The 20,465-nt window shown below is 40.1% G+C and overlaps 3 protein-coding genes across 11 annotated transcripts in view; all 3 read left to right on the forward strand.

The window, feature by feature from the left end:
• Positions 1–3,580, forward strand: part of MXD4 (MAX dimerization protein 4) — a 32,405-nt gene extending 28,825 nt beyond the window's left edge. For all 3 annotated transcript variants that reach the window (XM_015862719.3, XM_015862720.3, XM_015862721.3), the window contains exon 6: positions 778–3,580. In XM_015862719.3, coding sequence (XP_015718205.1) covers positions 778–926 — 149 coding nt within the window. In that variant the 3' untranslated portion in view covers positions 927–3,580. The remainder of the gene's footprint in view (positions 1–777) is intronic.
• A 4,275-nt stretch (positions 3,581–7,855) lies between these two features.
• On the forward strand, positions 7,856–14,770 carry HAUS3 (HAUS augmin like complex subunit 3). Its single transcript, XM_015862896.3, has 4 exons — positions 7,856–9,221; positions 10,018–10,454; positions 12,023–12,248; positions 13,469–14,770. The coding sequence occupies exons 1-4, from the start codon at positions 8,325–8,327 to the stop codon at positions 13,745–13,747; spliced, it is 1,839 nt and encodes a 612-aa protein (XP_015718382.2). The 5' UTR covers positions 7,856–8,324; the 3' UTR covers positions 13,748–14,770.
• Positions 7,856–20,465, forward strand: part of POLN (DNA polymerase nu) — a 76,554-nt gene continuing 63,944 nt past the window's right edge. For 4 of the 7 annotated variants that reach the window (XR_014945540.1, XR_014945541.1, XM_015862891.3 and 1 more), the window contains exons 1-4: positions 7,856–7,935; positions 15,961–16,104; positions 18,099–18,172; positions 19,968–20,444. Coding sequence is in view for 4 of the 7 variants with exons in the window: in XM_015862891.3 (XP_015718377.2) it covers positions 15,975–16,104; positions 18,099–18,172; positions 19,968–20,444 (681 nt within the window). In the remaining 3 variants the exon portion in view is untranslated. The remainder of the gene's footprint in view (positions 7,936–15,960; positions 16,105–18,098; positions 18,173–19,967; positions 20,445–20,465) is intronic. The other 3 variants (XM_085545819.1, XM_085545820.1, XM_085545821.1) reach the window with 2 other exon arrangements.

Genomic DNA, 20,465 nt, shown 5'->3' on the forward strand with positions numbered 1-20,465 from the left:
AAAAAGTCTGTTCTGCTAAACACAGCTTAGAGCTAAGATCAATTTTTCAACAAAACCCAGACAAAACTGTTCCATTTCGCAGTGTACAGAGCAAAAAACAAGGGCATCTTTTGCATATTCTTTGCATAACAGTTATTTGCCATAATCCATTTGCGTGAATAAATTGATTTCACATCATTTCTCATGAAATTTTACGGCGTTTTCAGTGCAGTGATCACCCAGTGTTTCCTGCATTTGGTTTTCATTTAAGAGCGAGCTCTCGGAGCTCCCCGTCACCAATTCTTACCTTTTGATGAGCAGCATGTCCGTGAGTGAGAGCTCACACACGCAGCTTTTGTCAGGGCCCACGGGAGATGGAGCTGCTGGTCTCAGTGCAGCTCTTTGGGGGCAGTTGGCTGCTCCACAGTCACTGCGGGCCAACACCTGCACCGGTGGAGCTGCCGCCTGTGGTGCTACAGCTCAGGGCACAGAGGGTTTGGGCTTTCTTGGTTCGTCTTTTAAGATCAGCATCCACGAACAGGTTGGAACGGTTCTGGGACAGCATTTGGTGCTGATGTCACGCTGTGTGTTTGTGTAGGTGAGGACAGAAGGGATTGTAATTCTCAGGTGGACACGGTGCTGCTTACCTCAGGAGCTGCTGTCGCAGGCTTGTTTTAATTAGAGAAGATGAATGATTCGGGTTCTACCTGAGCGTTGGGTTCCACAGGCAGCACTGGCCCCTGCTGACTTGTTAGAGGCGCTGCGTTCCTGACCATGTGCTTCTTCTGTTTTCTTTAGAAGTAGACATTGAAGGAATGGAGTTTACACCCGGTGAAATGGACAGTGTTGGAAGTGCCAGCGATGCTGAAGACCACTACAGTTTGCAAAGCGGCTCGAGCGACGGAGGTTACACACATTCCCGCAGACTGAATGCCAGGCTCTCATAGTGCCTGAGTTACCAGTTCGACTCAGGACCATCTGACTGAAAGCACTTATATATGAATATTCCAGAGGTGTCAACTGCCACTCTTCCGGGAAACCCCAACCACAGTACTCTGACATGGAGGTTTCTTACCCACGGTTCCCTGCACTGTAACCACAATATTAGATATTGTAAATCATGGGTTTGCTGCAGAGAACTGTGGTTAGGTACAGTCGTGACTTAAAGCTAGCTTGATGTAGCTCTGCCGCAAATTAAAGAAAAGAAATTGTCATTCCATTCAAGAAGTATTAAATTCAAACTGTTGGAAGCATGGCCTAAGGAAGTTTGACAGTTATTTTTGATTTTGCAGAAACCATTTTCAGACACGGAAGCGTAACCAGAAACAACCACACGTTCCCGATTGAGAGATACAGAAACCTAAAACTCCTTTTTGTGGTATTTTTACATGGGGAAAAACAAAAAGAAATGGCACCCTGTATAGCAGGCTCTGTTGTATCCATTCTTTCAGCAGTTGTTGTCTGGGGAAAGCAGGCGGATAAACCTTCCAATGGCAGATGATCTTTAGAAAAGGTCGTATTTCCAAGTCACTACTGTACTTCAAAACGGGGGAAAAGCCAGCTCTAGCAATGACTTCATGTGGGATGATCTCAACTCTCTTCTGCTTTTTTGTATTCAGTATCCAACCAGCAGCAAACCGTTCCACCCACGTTAACAGGAGGAGCAGGGAGCAGCGCTGCGGTTCGGACCTGTTACCGTGGGATGGACGACATTGAAGCATTTCAGTGTTTTTGGTGGGTTTTTTTCTTCATTTCTTTGCCTGACGAGTACAGACCTCAAGCGATGCAGGTTGCGACGGCTCCTCTTTCCTTGCAAGGAAAGGAAATTTCTGTTTGCTTGTATTTTGTTTCTTTTTACACACGTCGATACAATTGTATGGAAGGCATGGCTTAAGATTCCAGTATTCAGCTAGAAGATAATTAATCCTTTTTTTTTTTTCTTTTGCACACTATAATTGCATTTTCTATTCTTTAAAAAGTGCAAAAAATGTAAATGTATGCTGTAAAACAGCAAAGTTTATTTAGCACTCATCCAGCTGTTCAGAACGTATTTACCCCAATTATAGCAATACTACGGAGATGTATTTTAATACAACTTCTGCTTAGTGAAGTCATTAGAGCTTGGCTTGCCGGGTAAGAAAAAAATGGACCAGTCTTTGCATTACCTGTTTAAAGGAGGTCTTTTAAAAAAAAATAAAAGAAAAAAAAAGAAAAAAAAGAAAAAAAAGAGAAAAAAGCTATAAACACTTTTAGGGAAGTGATTTTAGCAAGTGTAGTCTATATTTCCTGTAAGAGATTTTGTATTATATTTTCCTAAATGTTCTCATTTACTTGTATAGGGAGGGGAATGGTACAGACCCAGACCAGAGTCTCAGGGACTCTTCACCTTTGTCATATTGTGCCTTGGTGACCATTGATGTATGCCTCTCCTTTTCATTGTTTAAAGGACAACTAAGCTTTGTTTCCAGACCCTCCGTTTGAATGGTCAGTTGTCCACCTTCCTACCGATGAAGTAGAGAGGTGCGTTTATATCTTCACCCTCTCGCAGCTGATTCAGTGTGGCTTTAAGTAAAATCCTACACTTAGGTTTCAGTGCGAGGGTTAATGGTATAAGCCCTCCCTTTGATTCTTCAGCACCCAAATCTATATTTTGTTAGCTTATAAAGTCAGGGTCTCCGTGAGACCAGTGCTCAGTGGCTGGGGAAACACAAATGTACTGTGTGAGGCTATGGGATGTCCAAGTGTGGTGCCATTTTTAGCATTCAGATGCAAGACCTCATGACACACTGACCATGGTGATCAAAAACAAAGATTCAGTTGTTCTTTCAACGCCTGACATACGTGTCCTCCCTTTGGCTCTTACAACACCGAGTAGAAATACGAATACATTTTGTGGCAGCTTACAGATCCTTGTTTGCACTCTCGCTTTACCGCTTGGAACTTGCCAACAAGGAAAACGTATATGTTTTAATTCACATAACCTAACAGATGGCCACCCCTACTTTGGCTCTGGGGAGGGGCATAAGGTTATCAACTCTGGCAGCTGAATAAGAAAACAATTAACCTTTTCTGTGATGCAGGTTTTGGTATTGTGTTGTATACACCTTGCGTTTTACTAAACTCCTCATTGTTGGGGAAACCACACAGCAATATCCTCATTGTGTGTAGCTGACAAGCAGCAGAAATTACTAGCTCCTTTGGTGCATATGTAACTGATTTCCAAATCATGGAAAAAAAAACAACCAACAAAACTAAGAGTTTACTTTAACACACGACTGTTAACAGGAAAAAAACCAACCCAGGCTAGTATGTTGTTGCTGTTCATTGATTCTATAATGAACACACTCATGAATTGTAAAGTGTTTCCTTTTGTGACAAGCAGCTCTTGCACAGAACCTCCTGATGAAAAGAGATTCGAAACTTCCAGAAGGAAAAATGTGACTTTAAATTGAACATTATTGTACCTTAGGTCAACCTGAAATTTTCCTTTTCGAGATGAATGTGCTAACTTAATGAGTTCTTCCACGCTGGGTATCCATGGCTTTGTAGATCTTATATTTTCAATAAAAATTACTCGAATAATCTTGAGTGGAAACAAAAAGGGTTTGTTTGTTTTTACTGTTCCAGTTGTTACAGGGGGGGCGTTGTCACAAGGGATGGGCATGGCGTCCAGCTTTTGCTCTTTTTCAAGCTGAATCTTTGTGTGTGTGTTTCTTGTGCATGCATGTATGCATGAGTGTGTGCGTGCGACTACCTTGCACCATGTTGCCCCCTTCCTTGCTCAATGCAGACTATCTGTGGTTGAGCGCTGTGGAAATGAATGTCACAGCTTTGAACCTCGAGACAAGAACAGGGTCGATGTTTTGGGGCTGATGTTTCATCCACTAAACTGCACATCCCAACACTGGTGGAAGGAGAACTGGATCCCTTTAGATGCTCCTAAAGATCTGTACTCCTCACTAACACGAATGGGGTGAACACATCAGAAACCAAACGAAGTTTCACCAAAAGTAAAATGAGCCAAATTGCCAAAGTCAGCAACTAAATGGTAGCCCTGTTAATTGGGAGCTGACAAAGAAACACCCAAGTGTTACATTACTACCTAGAATTACAATGGATGGGAAATACTGAACAGAGTATGTGAGAATTTGGTCATTTGAGCCATTCTTTCATGTACTGTAAATCCCATCAAAAGACTGCAGTGGAGGAAAATACACTTTGAATCATAGAATCTTTAGAGTTGGAAGGGACTTTTAAAGGCCATCTAGTCCAACTGCCCTGCAGTGAGCAGGGACATGCACAGCTACATCAGGTTGCCCAGGGCCTGGTCCAGCCTGGCCTTGAAAGTCTCCAGGGTTGGAGCATCAACCACATCACTATGTCTCTGCTATAGAGCCCGTCCCCTTCTTTCCTGCCGTTGCACACTGAGTGTTCTGTGTGCACACCCGTGAGCTGCTCACCGCGTGCTGTGCGCATGGAGCGTTGTCTGGTTATTTTGCCAGAATATAAATACACACTTTTATACATTTTTGTTGTGAGTTTCACTGTTTCTTTTCCAATTGTTGTCTCCGTTTGCACGCAGTGTTTCTTCTCTTTGCAAATCTTTTCATATAGCTTTAATGACTACTTTAATGAGGAGCTCATGGAGTTTTAGCAATTCAAATTAATCCTACGGCATTCAGGTTGGAGTGCAATTCAATTTAAATATCTTTTACACATGTTGGCCCAATGTAACCCTAGCAGTCATTAAGGTTATTTGTCTATAATCACGGGCGCTGCATAAATTTCCACTATTAAACGTCTGAAGACAAACCAGCCTGTAAAACAAAGCGCAGATTGAGATGCGCTGCTGCCTGCTCCAAATCATTGCACTTGAAATCGCTCTGGTTCTGTATGAGGCAGGAAAATCTCCAGCAGGAAGAGAGGGGCAGCCACCTTCCAACCTTTCCATTTCAAATGGAGAAGCACCTTAAATTATAAATAAAATGATGCTTGCTCTAGAAGAGGTTGTTGAAAGTGGTTTCAGTGTCTGGCACTCCTGCAATCTGCATTAGGCCTCTCTAAAATCCTATTGCTACTGGCCAAAAACCTGCATGATACCCAATGAAAAAGCTTCCACACTGTTACACCACCTAAAAACTCCATGTCTTTGCTGTTATTTAACAAAACCAAACCAAATCCCAAAGCTAAAACTACAACGAGCAAAATCCTTCAATATGAGTTCTTTGCTACAGATGTATCTCAGTGGGAGGGTTTATATTCACCAGCTGTGATGCCGATACGATGTGTTTCGCAGCCTGGCCCAGTGGGTAATGGATAGCTTCTCAGTGAGCACCAGACACAGCTACATCATGTTCTGCAGTGGAACAAATGCAACATGGCACGGGTGGGACAGTGCAGAGCTTGCAGACATCCTTCCAGAAAAGCCTGTGTCTTAATCTGCTGGAATCCACCATAAAATGGCTTGTAAATACAACACACTATCTGAGCAGCCTCTCTGGTGCTCGGACGCAGATGCAAAACAACTGCTCCTGGAATGGAAAAAAAGGGTAAGGTAAAGCCTTTAATTATGTTTTGACTGAAGACAACCGAGAAAAAGAAAAATGAATCAGAGAAAAACATTCTTGACCCATAAGGAGCTGCAGAAGGAAACAGTGAAGCGTATGGGGCTGGATGGGAAAAAGGGACTGTAAGAAACGTCAAAGATACGATTGTAACATGTTTGCAGGGAGGGCTGTTGTTTAATCTCTGCCCCTAAGAGCCGGTCCACGGTCTAACAAATGAAAATTTGTTTCACATTAGAGGCTTGTTCTTCCAAAATGAGAAGTTGAAGTGCACAGTGTTCTGACCTAAAATATTTCAATTCCAGCCTGAATTCGATGCCAGCGGGGATTATGAGATCATGCTGTCCGTCAATTCCTCTTTCATCCATCTGTTCCCCTCCTCTTTCCTTGATAACTTTTGAACCTTCAGGCTAATTCTGACCAAATTTGACTCAGCAGAGATAGGATGGAGGCTGCGATGATAATCAGTGGTGAAAACTTGCATGAAAATTTCATGTCTGGGTAGAAAGAGAAGCAAATTGTTTCCTGTGCTGGAAGGCTGGCATGACCCAGCTAAGTGTTCCACGAGGCTGCCCAGCACCTGTGCAGCTCCAAACAGCTCAGAATTGGAGTCCATTCCTGCTGGCCCAGCTAAGCAGATGTGGATGGATGTTATCTGTAAGGCCACGAGGGAGTGCTTGAGTCTGGAGAGAGGAAATAATGAGAGAAGCTGCTCACACAGGGATCTATCTGGAGGTGTAGCTGCAAATGTCCAGGTACTGTACGAAGTCCTCTTCTTTCAGATGTATCTTCTTACTTGTAGGATGTGGCCTTCAATCACAGAGCTTGATTGCTCTCAGGTCAGAGGAATTTTAGGAAGGTTTCTAGATGAGGAAACTATAAAATTTGCTTTTGTTCACATCTTTTTTTATGTGAGAAACACTTTCATGTATATTATCAAACATAATAATCAATCACCATACTGCACTTTGCAGGCGACTCAGGTGCAAAAACCTCGTGCAAATCAGCCTTAGCTGCACTGAGAGGTGTTGGAAATATCCTCAATAATTTTTGGTCAGGACGGTATCTCTGATAAAAGCAGTTTTTATTCGCGATTGCAATGGCGGGCGCCCTGATGGCAGAACGCACCTATGGACACGATGTTACAGTTTTTATACCTTGTCTCCCATACATTTTCTCCTCCCGTGAGAATATACAGGTATATTGTTATTTTAACTTCTCCCTTTTGGATCCTTTATTACTCAGGTCTTATTTGTCCAGCACCAAAAACCAGTAGTTCTATTTCAGACAGCTGGACAGACAGGAGCTGCAGTCTTTGTACCTATGACTTCTACCTAATAACTACAAATTGCTTCACTTTTCTAATGAGACCTTGAAATAAAATATTCTTATCTTATTCTAAATGCAGAAACAACATTTGATTCCCACAGAGGTTGCTTATTTCCCTGCCTTGATTCATCCCAACAGCTGCATTAAGTGAGATTAGACGAGCTGCACATTTAGGACATGTAGTGGGAGGGCTCAACCACCCACATACAGACTGGGTCAGTGCCTCAGCAGGGTGAAATAGATAGAATTTCTGGATGCACGAAGTGACTTATTTCTAGAATAACTGGCCCTGGAAGCCACAAGGAAAAACACAGCTCTGAATTTAGTCTTCAGAAGCGCAGAGCATCTGATTTGAGAGCTATTAGTGGGAGAGGTGCTCTCTGATGGCAACCACAACATAATTAAGCTGCGTGGTGGAACAACAGCAAGCAGGACAAATAGAGCAAACAAATCCTGAATTTGAGACCTTGAATGGTTGGACTAGATGATCTTCTAGGTCTTTTTAATTCTGTGATTCTGTGAATTTTAAGCAAAACTCAGTGACAGAGTTAAGGAGGTACAGTGAGGCAAATAGGAAAGACCAGAAAAACGTGGCATGTGAAATATAAACAGGAAACAGGCTAAATTTAAGGAGCGTCTAACAAAAGGTGCTCCGACTGTCAGTAACAGCTCTACTGGATTCTCTGCTCAGAAAAAGCCCTCACAAGAGCTCCTGCAATCACTGCTAAGAGCTGTCTGTCGCCTCAAAAAAAAGAAAAGAAGGAAAAAAAGAAAATAAAGAAGGGCATTGAAACCGCAGCGCTGAGAGAACCCTCTCTGAGGAGACCCAAAGGCGGGAGAACAGCCCGCCCACATGACGTCACGCCGACTTCCGGCCGTACCCCATTGAGGCCTTAGGAGTGCGACAGGCCGCGGCTGGCGAGGTGCGCATGCGCAGTGCGGCTCAGCGGAGGGCGGCTGCGCGGGAGCGGCGCGTGGCGGGCGGTTTGACCGTTGGCGCCATAACGGCCACGCGCTGATCCCTGTTCTCCACAGGGCGGCCCGAGCGCTTCCCCGTGCTGCGGTGAGTAGCTCTGCCCAACCCTCGGCCTGAACGGCGTTGCAGTTAGGTTAGGGTTCGGTGTTAGCGTAAAAGTGACATTCTCTATGCAAAAAGATATATTTTTGCAAATTTTGGGGGTTTATTTGTTGTCGAGAAACGTTTCGGTTATCAGATCTGGAGAAAAATGTCTGCAGGCATCCCTGAAATAAAAATCACACTCTGGTCTTACTAACAACTGCGGTAGCGTTTGCTTCTGTGGTGTGATCTGCTGTTTTCAGTTTCCTGTGCAGACGCTTTCTTGTTAGAATACTGAATGCTCCTAAAATGACCAATAAAAGCCCACACTAGAATAATTCCCTAGAAATTTTCCACGTATTTGGATCTTTTCTGCTTTCATACATACTTAAATCATGAGCTGTGGGAAGGAGTTTGTGGGAATTCTTAAGAAAATTGGGTATCCAAAAGCCAGTGAGCTCAATGGGGAAGATTTCGACTGGCTGTTTGAGTCTCCAGAAGACAAATCGTTTCTGGAGTGGTTTTGTGGGAGTGTCAATGAGCAGCACGTCGTATCTGAAGAAGAACTACAAGATTTCAATCATCTTCTGGAGTCTGGAAGGCCCATTTTAGAAGGAAACGCATTGGATGAAGCCCTTAAAACCTGTAAGCCATCGGATTCAGGGCACAGCAGCCAAGTGGAGGAGGAGGAACTGAAGAGATTAGAGGATGAGTTCCAAAGTCTTCAGAAAATGAGAAATCTCACAGTCCATCGGTACAATAAGCTTCAGCTGATGATTTCTGAGAACAGCAGCACGTTACAGACGCTAAAAATCAAAGAGGAAGAAGCACAGAAAGACGTGAAAGAAGGTCTGGAACTGTTCAATTCGGCGATGAATAAGTTTAATGCTGAGCTGCTGTCTCTTGTGGATAGAGCTAAGAAACTGGTCTCAATCTTCACTGCTTCAGAACAAGGATCAGATTTACAGCCAGTGCTTTTTTCCCAGCTTTCCTTGGCCAAGTATTTGGCTGAGGAAGAGCAGTGCACTGCAGCACTTGACTCGTATGCAAAAAGACATTTATATCAGGATAGGGCAGAATTGGCTGAAAACGTGCACAAAGACAACGCTGAGCGTGTGGACATCAGCAAACGTGGGACTGCTGGAGCTTGTGGGAAGAGTCAGGAGATTGCCAGCCTCCAGGCAGCCTACATCTGTGCTCAGCGTCAGCTCATTGAATTGCAGGCTGAAGAACAGAGCTTGAATTCAGCTATAGAGTGTGCGGTGAACATGCTGCCATCCCTGCACAGCAAGGTAAGAGGCAAATGGCTTTATTTCCATTGTGCAATAATCAAAACCTTTAACTAAATCTTCATATAGGGGGTTAATGTGATATATTCTTGTTAGTATTTCCTGTAGGAAAGTAAGCCCTGTAGGAAAGAAAGCTCTCAGGTTTTAGTTCAATGACTTGGGAATTTATAATGTGGACACATAATGGTGATATGTTTTAGATATCAAAGCAATGAATGGTGTAGTTGAAATCCCACAGATCTCGTTGAGTGATGGGCAGGTGTGACTAGTGATAGTTAAGAATGAGAGGGACTTGTAATAGAAGGAAGAAAATGAGCCTAACATGGACTAACTGGAGGCCTTATGTTGCTGTGTTTTCATTGGTGTGCCAGGCATGTAGTGCTGGATTGATTGGAGCCATTTGGAAAAGGTCAGTTGTGATGGGCCGTGTTTGGAGTCATCTGGCTGAATGTCAACTTTGCATGTGAGATTTCAGCCAGATCTGTTTGAAATCCAGGTGTGAACTAAAATACAGCTACGATTCTTCTGTAATGAGCTGCTTCATGGCTCTGCAGTAGAGCAGATTTAATTTATTTCTTGAAATATATACGATGCCTACCATCTTAAACCTGTTTTTGCCTCGTATATTGTGAAGTTCTGTAAAGCTGCTTGCAGAGTTCTCATTTAATTGAGATGGTTTTTAATGGAAGTGTATGATTCTTGTGTGAACTGAAGAAACGTGTTAGGGAAGCAGAACAGAGAAAAGTGAACAAAAATCTGAGAGAACCATGAATGGATTGATATGTTTTGCTTTATGCAGGGAACCAGAAAGGAAGAAAACATGGAGGCTGAAATATCTAGTTTAAATGATGAAGTCTCTACCATTAAGCAGCAAATAGCTCAAATAAACAACGAAGATCTGCCTTCTCTTCTGAAAGAGCGTGCACAGCTGTTCACTGCCCCCGTGCTCATGGCAGCCCTGGATCATGAGATTGCTCAGCAGCACCGTTTTGCTGCTAAACGGGATGAAATCTGCAGCCATCTGATAAGACAGAAAGTGTCGTTTGATCTTATTCAGCTGGCCTATGACATTGAATTGAAGAAACACAAAGATATCCGCTGTCAGCTCGAGGATTTGATAGAATCTCTGCAACAGAGCAGTAATGAGATGCAACAGAGACTAGAGGCCTTATCTAAGGAAACTAAACCTGAAAAGCCAAGGAACGCTATTAGTTCAAAGGATGAATTCGCTTGTAGGTAAGTGTTAAAGTCACTACTGAACTTTGACTTCTCTGGGGGAATAAAGTTGGGAAGATAAAGGCGCAGGTAAGGGGAGCTGTCTCAGTTATTAGTTACTTGCCATAGCTAGTTAATGTTTGAAATCCCCAAGAACTGAAGCGTTCAGGGTATGAGATGTTAACATTGCCAAAGCATTCCTAAGCAATACTGAGAATCAAACAAATGTTTATAGCAAAATCAGACATCTTGAAAGCTTTTCCAGAAGTGCAGGTGCAGAGAGCTGTTAGTATTAGTAATATCCCAGTCAGTATCCATGGCCTCATCTGCTCAGCCTACAAAACCCCTTATGTGATTTATGTGATGGAGGAGAGGTACAACTGGAACATAAATGCTTTTAGCTCATAGATACTACTTGTCTTGCCACCTGGCTTCTGCATCCAGTTGCTCATATAGGATTTTTTTATCACCATTTAAGTGATTCAGTCTTCCTGCATCGCAGGTGGTACAGCAGGATTGTGTTCTTTGAGGTACTAAACTTCTTCTTTAGGTATGTTCTATAATAATAGGTGATGTTTGATCGTGGGCTTTTACCCCTTCTACAGACTGTTAAAGTGGTTTTTTAAGTAGCTGTTACATTAAGTGATAATTTAGTCTTGAGCAAAGAATGGCAGAATCAGGTGGGATTCATTTCACCCAAATCGTGTCTGTGTTGAAAAACTGTAATGTTTTATTTCAGGTTTATTATTGAGTCTTTCTGTGATTAAATAAGTGTTTACTGGCTGCTTATTCACTTTTATTCTTCAGAAAGGCCTTATTACTCAGGACAGAGTTGTAAACCCTGAATGGTTTATAAGCAGTAGATAGAATAAACTCAGTTGCCTTTGAAATGTGGCTTCTCTTCTAAAAGCACTGATTCCTAATTGGGGCTCAGTGATTCTCCAAAGTCTCCTGGAGACTTCAATGTGCAGAGGTGGCTGTAGTGCTGCAAAATACTGCTGTCTTTTGCATGACTCATATAACTCAGTGTAGAATTCCTTAGTAGTCTTTCCATAGACAGAAGATGGAAAACAGTAAAGTTTAAAATTTCATAAAGATTTTTTTGTGTTTCTTACTGGCCGTGGAATTGTGGTGTTTTCTCAGCTCTGCTTAAAATGTAGGAAAGAAGTTTGCAAAAGCATGTGTTGTTGTCCTCTTGAATGAGTTGGCATTAATAAAGTTCATATTAACTGTGACTTTAGGATTTCACTGCTGTTACTTTCCATTTGGGATATTTTGGAGTCCTGTGGGTCACTCATGACCTTTGCACATACAGAATTATGGAATCAGTGGGAAATACAGCATTATACATCAGCAGTGCCCTTAACACTTCTGTACTTTGCTGGCCCTCAGTCTAATTTAGAATTGTTAAGGTTGGAAAAGACCTCTAAGATAATCTAATCCAACCATCCACCTACCACCAATATTGCCCATTATCATATTCCTTAGTACTGTATCTGTGTATTGAACTTCTTAACATGAAAATCTTCTCTTGACTAATAGTGCTTAGATAACTTAAAAATGCTTGTATCTAACTTCATTTGTTCCAGGCTTTACCAGCTTTTAGAAGGAGAAAGCAAAAAACAGCTGTTTAAAACATACACAAACCTGGAACAGATGGCTCAGAAGTTAAATGAGGATTGTGTGACAGCACAAGACCAGCTAGCAGCGTCTTCCCAGGAGCAGACTCTCTTGTTGTCCAAACTGGACAGTGATGTGAATGCTCTTCGTGATTCTCTGTACTGTGGAGGAAATCGGCCTCTACTCATTAGTCGGGTATGTCCTTATGTTGTTATTCAATGTTTGTATCCATGCCTGTTGTGCTCTTTTACTGAGGCAGGTATAAAGACTGTAGGAAGAAAGAGGTCACAACATGTCATCAACAAACTTACTAGTGTAACGATGGTGGTCAGGTAGTTGTTTTTAGCAAATGTGGGATTTTGCATATGATGACAGGCAATAATTTATTGGTTTTGAAGTAATAGTGGCATCTAACCCTTAATTTCTTTCCGAGGCAGTTACAGTCATGTATAGATTTATGGTGTGGAAAATATCTTCTGGCTACGATGCCACAGGAAAATACATATAAATATTCACCCGAATAATATGATTTGTCTCCTTATAATGGTCTGGCTGCGTTGGCTCATTTGTAAAAAATAGAAATATTGGGATTTTTGAAGGATAGTTTCAGCAGAACAGTTCTATGACAAAGCTTCTGGTTGGCTTTTGCAGCCACTTTTGAAGGGGAATAGGGTTAAGTATAGTTTTGTTATAGCAAGCAGTTATAGATAGCTGAAAAATGCAACAGAAGCCTTCACTTGGTCCACAATCCTTATTTATGTGCTGTATAAGATATATTTAATAATATATAATTAATAATATTTGACTCTATTCACAACATAAAGAATAGTTTTACAAAGAAGTTGTTTGTAATTGGAACAATGCCTTCTTAGGGCTTAAAGGTTATTGCCTCCATCCATGTTGTCTTTATTGATTCAAGTAACTTACAACAGCAACACATTTTTTTCTGTTGCTACTGTTTCTAAGGAAAAATAATTCTTATAAGGAAGTAATGTGCAAGTAGGTCACTAGCCTGGCTACACTGAGCTGATAGAAGACTGACAATTGGGAGAACTGAATTTTGTAATTATTTCATTTTAACATTGAATTCATTTTCTGTTTAATTTTGTTCCCTTTTAACTAGTAATGAAGACTTCATAGCCAACGTTGTTCAACCATCTATATAGTTGGAGGACAGGTTATTACAGTCTTAATTCATCTGTTTTAGCAAGAAAGTAAATTACATTACATTTTCATAACCTGATGCAGATGCGTGCAGCTCGACAGCTATGTATACAGGGTTTATCATATGTTAATTTAATTATTTTTCACTTATTTAAAAAAAGGCTTCCAAAAGTGAAAGACTCTCATGTTTCTAGTTCAGCTCGTGCATTAAGGATACAAATATAATGTTTTTGTTGTATCTCTTTTATTAGGAACTTACTGAGCAGTTTCATCAACTGGAAGGTGATTTAAGTAAACTAAATCAACTCATTGTAGATCTTACTGCTGATTTGAAGTCAAAGAGAAACTTCTTGGCATCCGATAAGCTGCGTCAGATGGAAAGGAACTTGTATGTGTATTTCTTCAAAGATCAGAACCACTTGAAAGAGATGGTGGAGAAGCTTGAACAGCAGGCAGAGGCTACAGCCAGTGGTCTGGAAGATGAAAATTTCACCCCCAGTGAATTCCTTAATATTGAAAAAAAAAGTTAATGTATAAACAGTCTACAAGTTTCTGGAATGATAAGTATTAGCTTATCAAGGTGAACATTTATCTATCACTGCTGTGTATGTTTAGCTGCCACAGTTACCATGTTTGGATTAGATGCTGCTTCATGGCTGTGGCGTTTGGTCATTCGGTTCAAGTTCTTCAATATTAATTAACACATAAGTTGCTTTAATGAACTGTATAAAGACTTCTCTTTTACTACCCTGCGTGTTGATTTCCACTGTGTACAGCATAGTGCAAAGGAATGCTTCAAACCCTTGAGATTAGTTTTCTTTCATGGTAAGAAACTTTCAGTACATGAAGAGGGATTCCAGATTTCAGAACATAAATGGTAATTTGCTTCCTTCTGTAGAGGAAAGTCCTCCAAGGAAGAAATCATATGATCCTGCTTTACAGTTCCTCTGAGATTTGTTTTTTTTATATGGAAATGTATTGAAATATACAAGAATCTGTTTGAAGTACCGAGACCATCATTGTCTTGACCACCACGTCATCACTTAATTTATGTCTTCTCCATAGAGATTAGTCCCTACCGATAGCAAACTTTTCAAAGAGAGACTTTTTAATTTACCTTTTGGACATTTTGGGAATATCCTTACGCAGTATTTACTCTCTAGTTTGTGTTGCCAGGCATTTGAGCGATGTCTTCATACTCCTGCATAGACTGGTACTAAGACTGCTTATCAAATCTTTGTGTAGGCTTCCTAATGGACTAAGGGCACTAAATATGCTTTTATAGTATAAAAGTACTCCAGACTGTTGTTTTCTGATTAGTTCAGCTCTACTTACTTTCAAGTGTTGCACATATTGATGAAGACTAATAAATCAGCTTCAGCTTCAGTAGTAGTATTTTAAAAATATTTTGACTTTGCTTTTAATTTCTACATTTATGTAACTTATTCTGAAATGTATAATTTTTAGCTTATTGGTTTGGTGTTTTTATATTTACTTCTCATGCTGTTTAGATCCGTATGTTGTTTGTTATTAAATGCCAAATGCTAAATTCAGTTCAGTGCTGTCAGTTTTTATGGCATGTCTGTATTTTAATATATGCTCATGAATGGTGTCTTGTTTAGTTTTAATCTTGTAGATTCTCATTTTGATAGGCTCCAGAGTTTGAATCTGAAGGCTACTGCTTGTTTATGGGAGATGTTTTTACCTTCTGTACAAAGACAACAATACAAATAATAAAAAACACTTAATTTTAGGAGTTAGGAGAAGATTATGTTCCTGACCTGTGGAATGTCTGGGAAAGGAGAATCTTACTGCTATCTGCATAGTATCAAACTGCAGAGCAGCTCTCACTGCATAGTGCATTATTTTGTTTGACATAACATCCTGTGACTTTAGAAATGCCTCACTGTTTTACTTTGCTTAAGGTTCTTGAGCGCTCTGCTGGAGGTTGGTCATGTGATGCTGTTTTTTTTCTCACTAACGAGTTTAGAGATGCTCTTTGTCTTCTACAACATCTACAGTTCAGGCTATTATGAAAGCTTTAGATTATTGCATACACAGATTGAAACAGGATTACCTCTTTTGAGCTAGACGGCTAATAGCCAAAACTTAATGTGGCTTGATGGCTATTGATAGGGTTTTTTTTGTATTTGTAAGTAATTTCTTGGACAAGTAAGACTGTAGGCAATCTGCTTGTGTTCTTGAACTAAGAAAAATATTTCTGTGTAAAGATAAGGGCATCTTGTTGATAGTTAGACTTGACTTGGAAGGCTATTTATGCACAGGACTTAGTAAAAGAAGATCAGAATAACATATTTGTATAGCAGTGATATTACTTAACAGCAGTTCTTGGTGGTGAATGAACTTCCTCTAATCCTTTGAAAATGCTGCTTATGTACCTAGTGTTTGTGGTAAGTTCTGAGCTTTGTACTGATCTAACTAGATAAAGTCAAGCAGTCTCTCAGTCTGGATGCCTTGTTTCTAGTTCTCCCAAATGCACTTTATCTAGTGGTTCCAAGTATTTTGTATGTATTGTAGGATGTGGCTTCAGGACAAGTGGAAAAGCATCTGCTTTTGGAGAGGGGGCATGCTATGGGCATGTCAGGGGGGAAATTATATCTATGAAGGGAAACGGATGGCTGAACACGGTCCTTGTATTTTGCCTTTAACTTGAACATAATTAAAGTACAGACTGGTTTCTGACTGATATAATGCATAATTCATATGTGCATTCTATGTTTAGGTTTAATCATAAAAATGGAGCATTGCACATCATACATAGGATGTGAGCTTTCTGAGGTGCCTTTATCTGATACTGCTCAGAGGATTATGTCAGCTTTGCAGTCAATTCCTGCAGGAGTTCAGACTAGCAGAACAAACAATCAGAGTGAGTAAGTCTTGGCCTTCTTAAGTGTCTCTCTTTTCAATTGAAATAGAGTAAAAAGGTTGAAATGCAAACACACAACACCAAACCTTTGGTCCTGTTAAGTGCAAGTTTCCAGGTTTGGAAGAAGAATTAAGAAAGAACTGTAGCATTTGAATTGTCTTTACTGGTTAAGCTGTGCCAGTGCAAGGAACTGGGATATCCCTGTTAGCCTGAATTTTACTGCATTTGTTTTCCTTCCTAACCTGTCCTTGCTCTGTGGCAATAATATAGATGAGAATTTCTAACTATTAATTAACTAATACTGTAAATGTGTGCATTTACTTGAATCTTTTAGTTGTTACCAACTTGCTCTGTGTGCAGTTCTGGGGGGGAAAGTGGATGTAAGTTCCAGAGGCAGAGTGAGCTAGATAATGCTAATGGTGTGTCAGCACTTTTAGGCCCCAGCTTTGTGAAGTTTGAAGGCAAAGATGGCTTTCTACTGCCATCTAGTGATAATTCCTAACATAAAGCAGGAATTTAGCCACTTACATATGTCATACTGAATACAGTGTGATGAAGGAGAGAAAATAAACCTTATTTTCTCGGGAGGGTGAACTTGTTAAGAATAAGTCTAGGTATTTTAAGCAGTTAAGAGCACTGAATGCAAAATCATGTTACTATCATTGTTAAATTTTAATCTTATTATTGTGGAGGAGTGAATTTTAGGTTTGGTTTTCTGCATCCCACCAGTACTGGATGTGGGACAGAACTGGAGATAAGTAACAGGTTGTGCAGTGTGAGATGCCTATAATATTAAGTAATTTGCTTAGTTTCTTTTGGGGAAAGTAATGGTCTTTTAAATACAGGATCCTGGTTTACCTACTCAAAACATTATAATAATAATAAAAACAGTTTCAGTGAAAGGAAGTTGATTTCTTTATGCTTTGTTATTGAACAGCAGCATTTTAGATTCAGAATGTCTTGCTGCTGGTAATGCAAGTTTTATAGCAGAAATCAGCAGGATTTCTGGACCAGGAGCTAGAAGGGAATAATGTATTTTGTTCATGAGTGGGTTTTGTTTGTTTGTTTTTTATTTCCTAGGCAGTAAAAGTATCTAGAGATGAGAGTTGTAATTACAGACAGCAGAGGCACATATTTCAGGGAGGTTCTTTTACTGTGCTTACTGAATTTTTGAGTACTGCTTGCCTGTTACCCTTCATCTGTTTATTCCAGCCTTCATTTACTTCTCCTCTTGTTGGGCTCCTGGGTGCTGTTGAGGGAAGAAAAAGAGAAGGTGGCTCTTAACCTTTTCATTCAACATTATGCAAAGTCCTGACATTACAAACCCTCGCTTAAACTTTCAGAATAACTCTAGGCTGATATATCACTGGTAGTTCAGAGATGGGCCCAGGTTAGCAACTATGCTTGGTGATCTGCCTTAAACCCAGCACTGACAGCCACCCTGCTCTGTTGTTGTGCTGGTCATGACTTGCCTTTTGTCAGTTTGATATCTGAGTTTTCCTTGCCTTCTCTTTTTGTCTGGTCTTAAAATGCCCATTCTCTTGCAAGGATGAGCAATATGATAAGAGTAACTTCTCAGTGGGGTACGGTCAGGTTTTTTTCTAGGCCACGTTATGCAGCAGATCTATATACAAATAAAATATTTTATTGAAGAATATTTTTGAGAATAGTACTACCTAACAACATGTTATGCTGTTCTGAATATCACTGTTTGTAAGTATCTAAAGTGTGGGAGTCACATGGATGGGGCTGAGCTCTTTGCCGGTGTTCAGTGACTAGATAAGGGGCAACAGGCAAAAGCTGTAACACAAGAAGTTCCATACATATATGAGGAACATGAATTGCATTAGACTGAGGAAAATAGTTGCCACAGAAAACTTGATAGGAATTATTTTAACTTAAGCAACAAGGCTGGTAATGTAGCACTCTGTAAGCTGAATTATATGCACTGATCAGATTCATTTACATTATAAAATATTTTCTTTTTTTTAAAGGTAAGGAGAAGACAAAGGAAGATAAGCTAGGTGATAAGGATGCAGGTCTGAGAAATGAAAAGGCCAAGCACATTGTAAGATAAAATATCATTAAGAAAAACTCATTTGTTTTGTGAAAGACTTGAAGTTGTTATTGATTAGTTCTTCCATAACAAACTGTGTTGCAGTACATTGCATACATTTGTGGTTTAGATAACTTTCCTCTTTAATCTTATTTTGTACTTGCTATCTATTTGCCTTACAGTCTTGCCCCTAATCTTGCTCTGCTTATACAGTCTTTTCTGATAGATTGATCAGAAATAAATGTAGAATGTTCCCAAATTCAGGTAGTTAATGTTGGTTTGAAAATGTTCTCGAACTTCTACAGCTGAATAATCACTAGCATCTGAAAATACCTTGCAAAATACTGGAAAAAGCTTTTCATAACAGTAGTGAAGTGGCTCTTATGTTTTGTAAATTATCCTCTCATCTGTAACCAGCATGGTCTATATAATTCCCAGGTGGTCTAGAACAGAACCATTAGACTTTACATCCTCTCTATAAGCTGTTCTAAATTAACACATCACTCTGTTTACTAAATATCCTTAGAGCAGCTGTGTGGGTGAAGATTAAAATATTATTTTACTGCCCATCTCTGGTGCTTCCATAGGCTGCTACCAGGTGTTTCACAGTCAAAGTGAGCTGATCCACAAGAAAAATGCCTTCAAATTAGGGAGTTTAATTTTTCAGTTGAATTATCTCCCTGAACTTATTTAATGTGCATACAAGTACGCATAAGGAAGAAATCTTTTACAGTGAGGTGCTGGCACATGTTGCCCAGAGGTGCCCAATCCCTGGAGACTTGCTTGACCAGGCTCTATGCAATCTGATCTAGCAGTGGATGTCCCTGTTATTTGTGGGGGAGCTGGAGTAAATGGCCTTTAGAAGTCCCTTCCAACTCTATGATTTTAGGTGCTAGTCCAAGAATGGAAATGGCAAACTGGAACAGTCCCAACTTGGGCTGTGGTTGAGGTCTATTGAGTCGGTGAAGTGATTTGCAGATATTAAAACTGAAGCCCTATCCCAGCTGCAAATCTTGCAGCCTTCCTTACTCCAACTTTGGTGATTATTCTGTGCTTCTGCAAGTCCATCTAGGAGTTTTGGCATGCGGTAGCTTACTGCAAATTTAATTGGCTCTTAGGTGGGCATGATGAGAATGATTTAAGCAATAGATGACTGTATATAGTAGTGGAAACCCTTCCTGTAATGTTGAGGAGATAAATTTTGACTTGGCAACGTCTAACAAGATTATTCTACATAAATTATGAAACCATATCTTCTGACTTTGAAAGCCAGTTATTTACTTCTAGCTATGCCATTATTTCTAATAGATGATTGGTTCCTCCCAGAAGCTGTTGCTACTGCTTTGTGGTTAATCATTATTCAGCTCTATTATTCTGACTTGTTAATTAAAATTGTTTTGTTCCTATTTTTGAGGTTTTAAAAGATAATTACTTACTGCTGATTCTATAATTACTTCAATGTCCTAATTCAAATTCTACTATGTGTTAAACAATAAAAACTTTCTGCAGTTTGACTGGAGAATATACTTGAGTGCATTAGCTGTCTGTCTACAGTTGTTAGACATTCAGTCCTGAGCTGATGTTTTCCCCACCTAAGGATACAAGCATAAAATCATTTACATATGTGCTTTGGGCCTGTGTGATACGTCTCCCTTAAACTGTCTCTTTTTTGATGTTATCATGAATGTTTTTTTCTGTAGTGCATCGCTTCCTGAAAAGCTTATTTGAATGAACTCATGTATGTCTATTTTTGTGTTTCCTAGTAAGTTGAATAACTGGTTCACTGAACATTTTTTGATTTTTCCAGGAGATCAGTGATTCCACAGTTGCCTTATTAAAATCAGCTGCCAGCTCTCAAACAAGTCCTGCTGGTGAGATAGACAGCACAGCACATACCAAAGAAATACTTTGCTGTCAAGATACCAAAATACTGAACTACCAGGAATCAGACTCTCCTAAATGGGGATACAGAGAAAATAACCTTACAGTAGAAAAAAGAAATGTGGATGGTGAAAAGAATTTAGCTGCCTCCCTTAAAAGAAAGGAAGAGTTGCCTACATATTGTTTGGGAAAAAAAAGATTACTTGTAAAGAAACACATTTCAAATGAAAGTAGATGTAGCTGGACTTCCAGACAAGCAGAACCTTCTGGAAATGAATTTTGTGATATCAGGAGTTTAGGATATGAAGAAAAAAGAGAATTGATTGCAAATATAAAAGAAGCAGTGGCTTTTGTAACTACTTTGATATTTCTAGATGGTTCTTCGCAGCTCAATTCAGAGCAGGTTAGTGAATCGTGCCTTTTT

The sequence above is a fragment of the Coturnix japonica genome, chromosome 4 (assembly GCF_054131305.1).
Source record: "Coturnix japonica strain WE chromosome 4, WE-NBRP24, whole genome shotgun sequence".
Taxonomy (NCBI): Eukaryota; Metazoa; Chordata; class Aves; order Galliformes; family Phasianidae; genus Coturnix; species Coturnix japonica.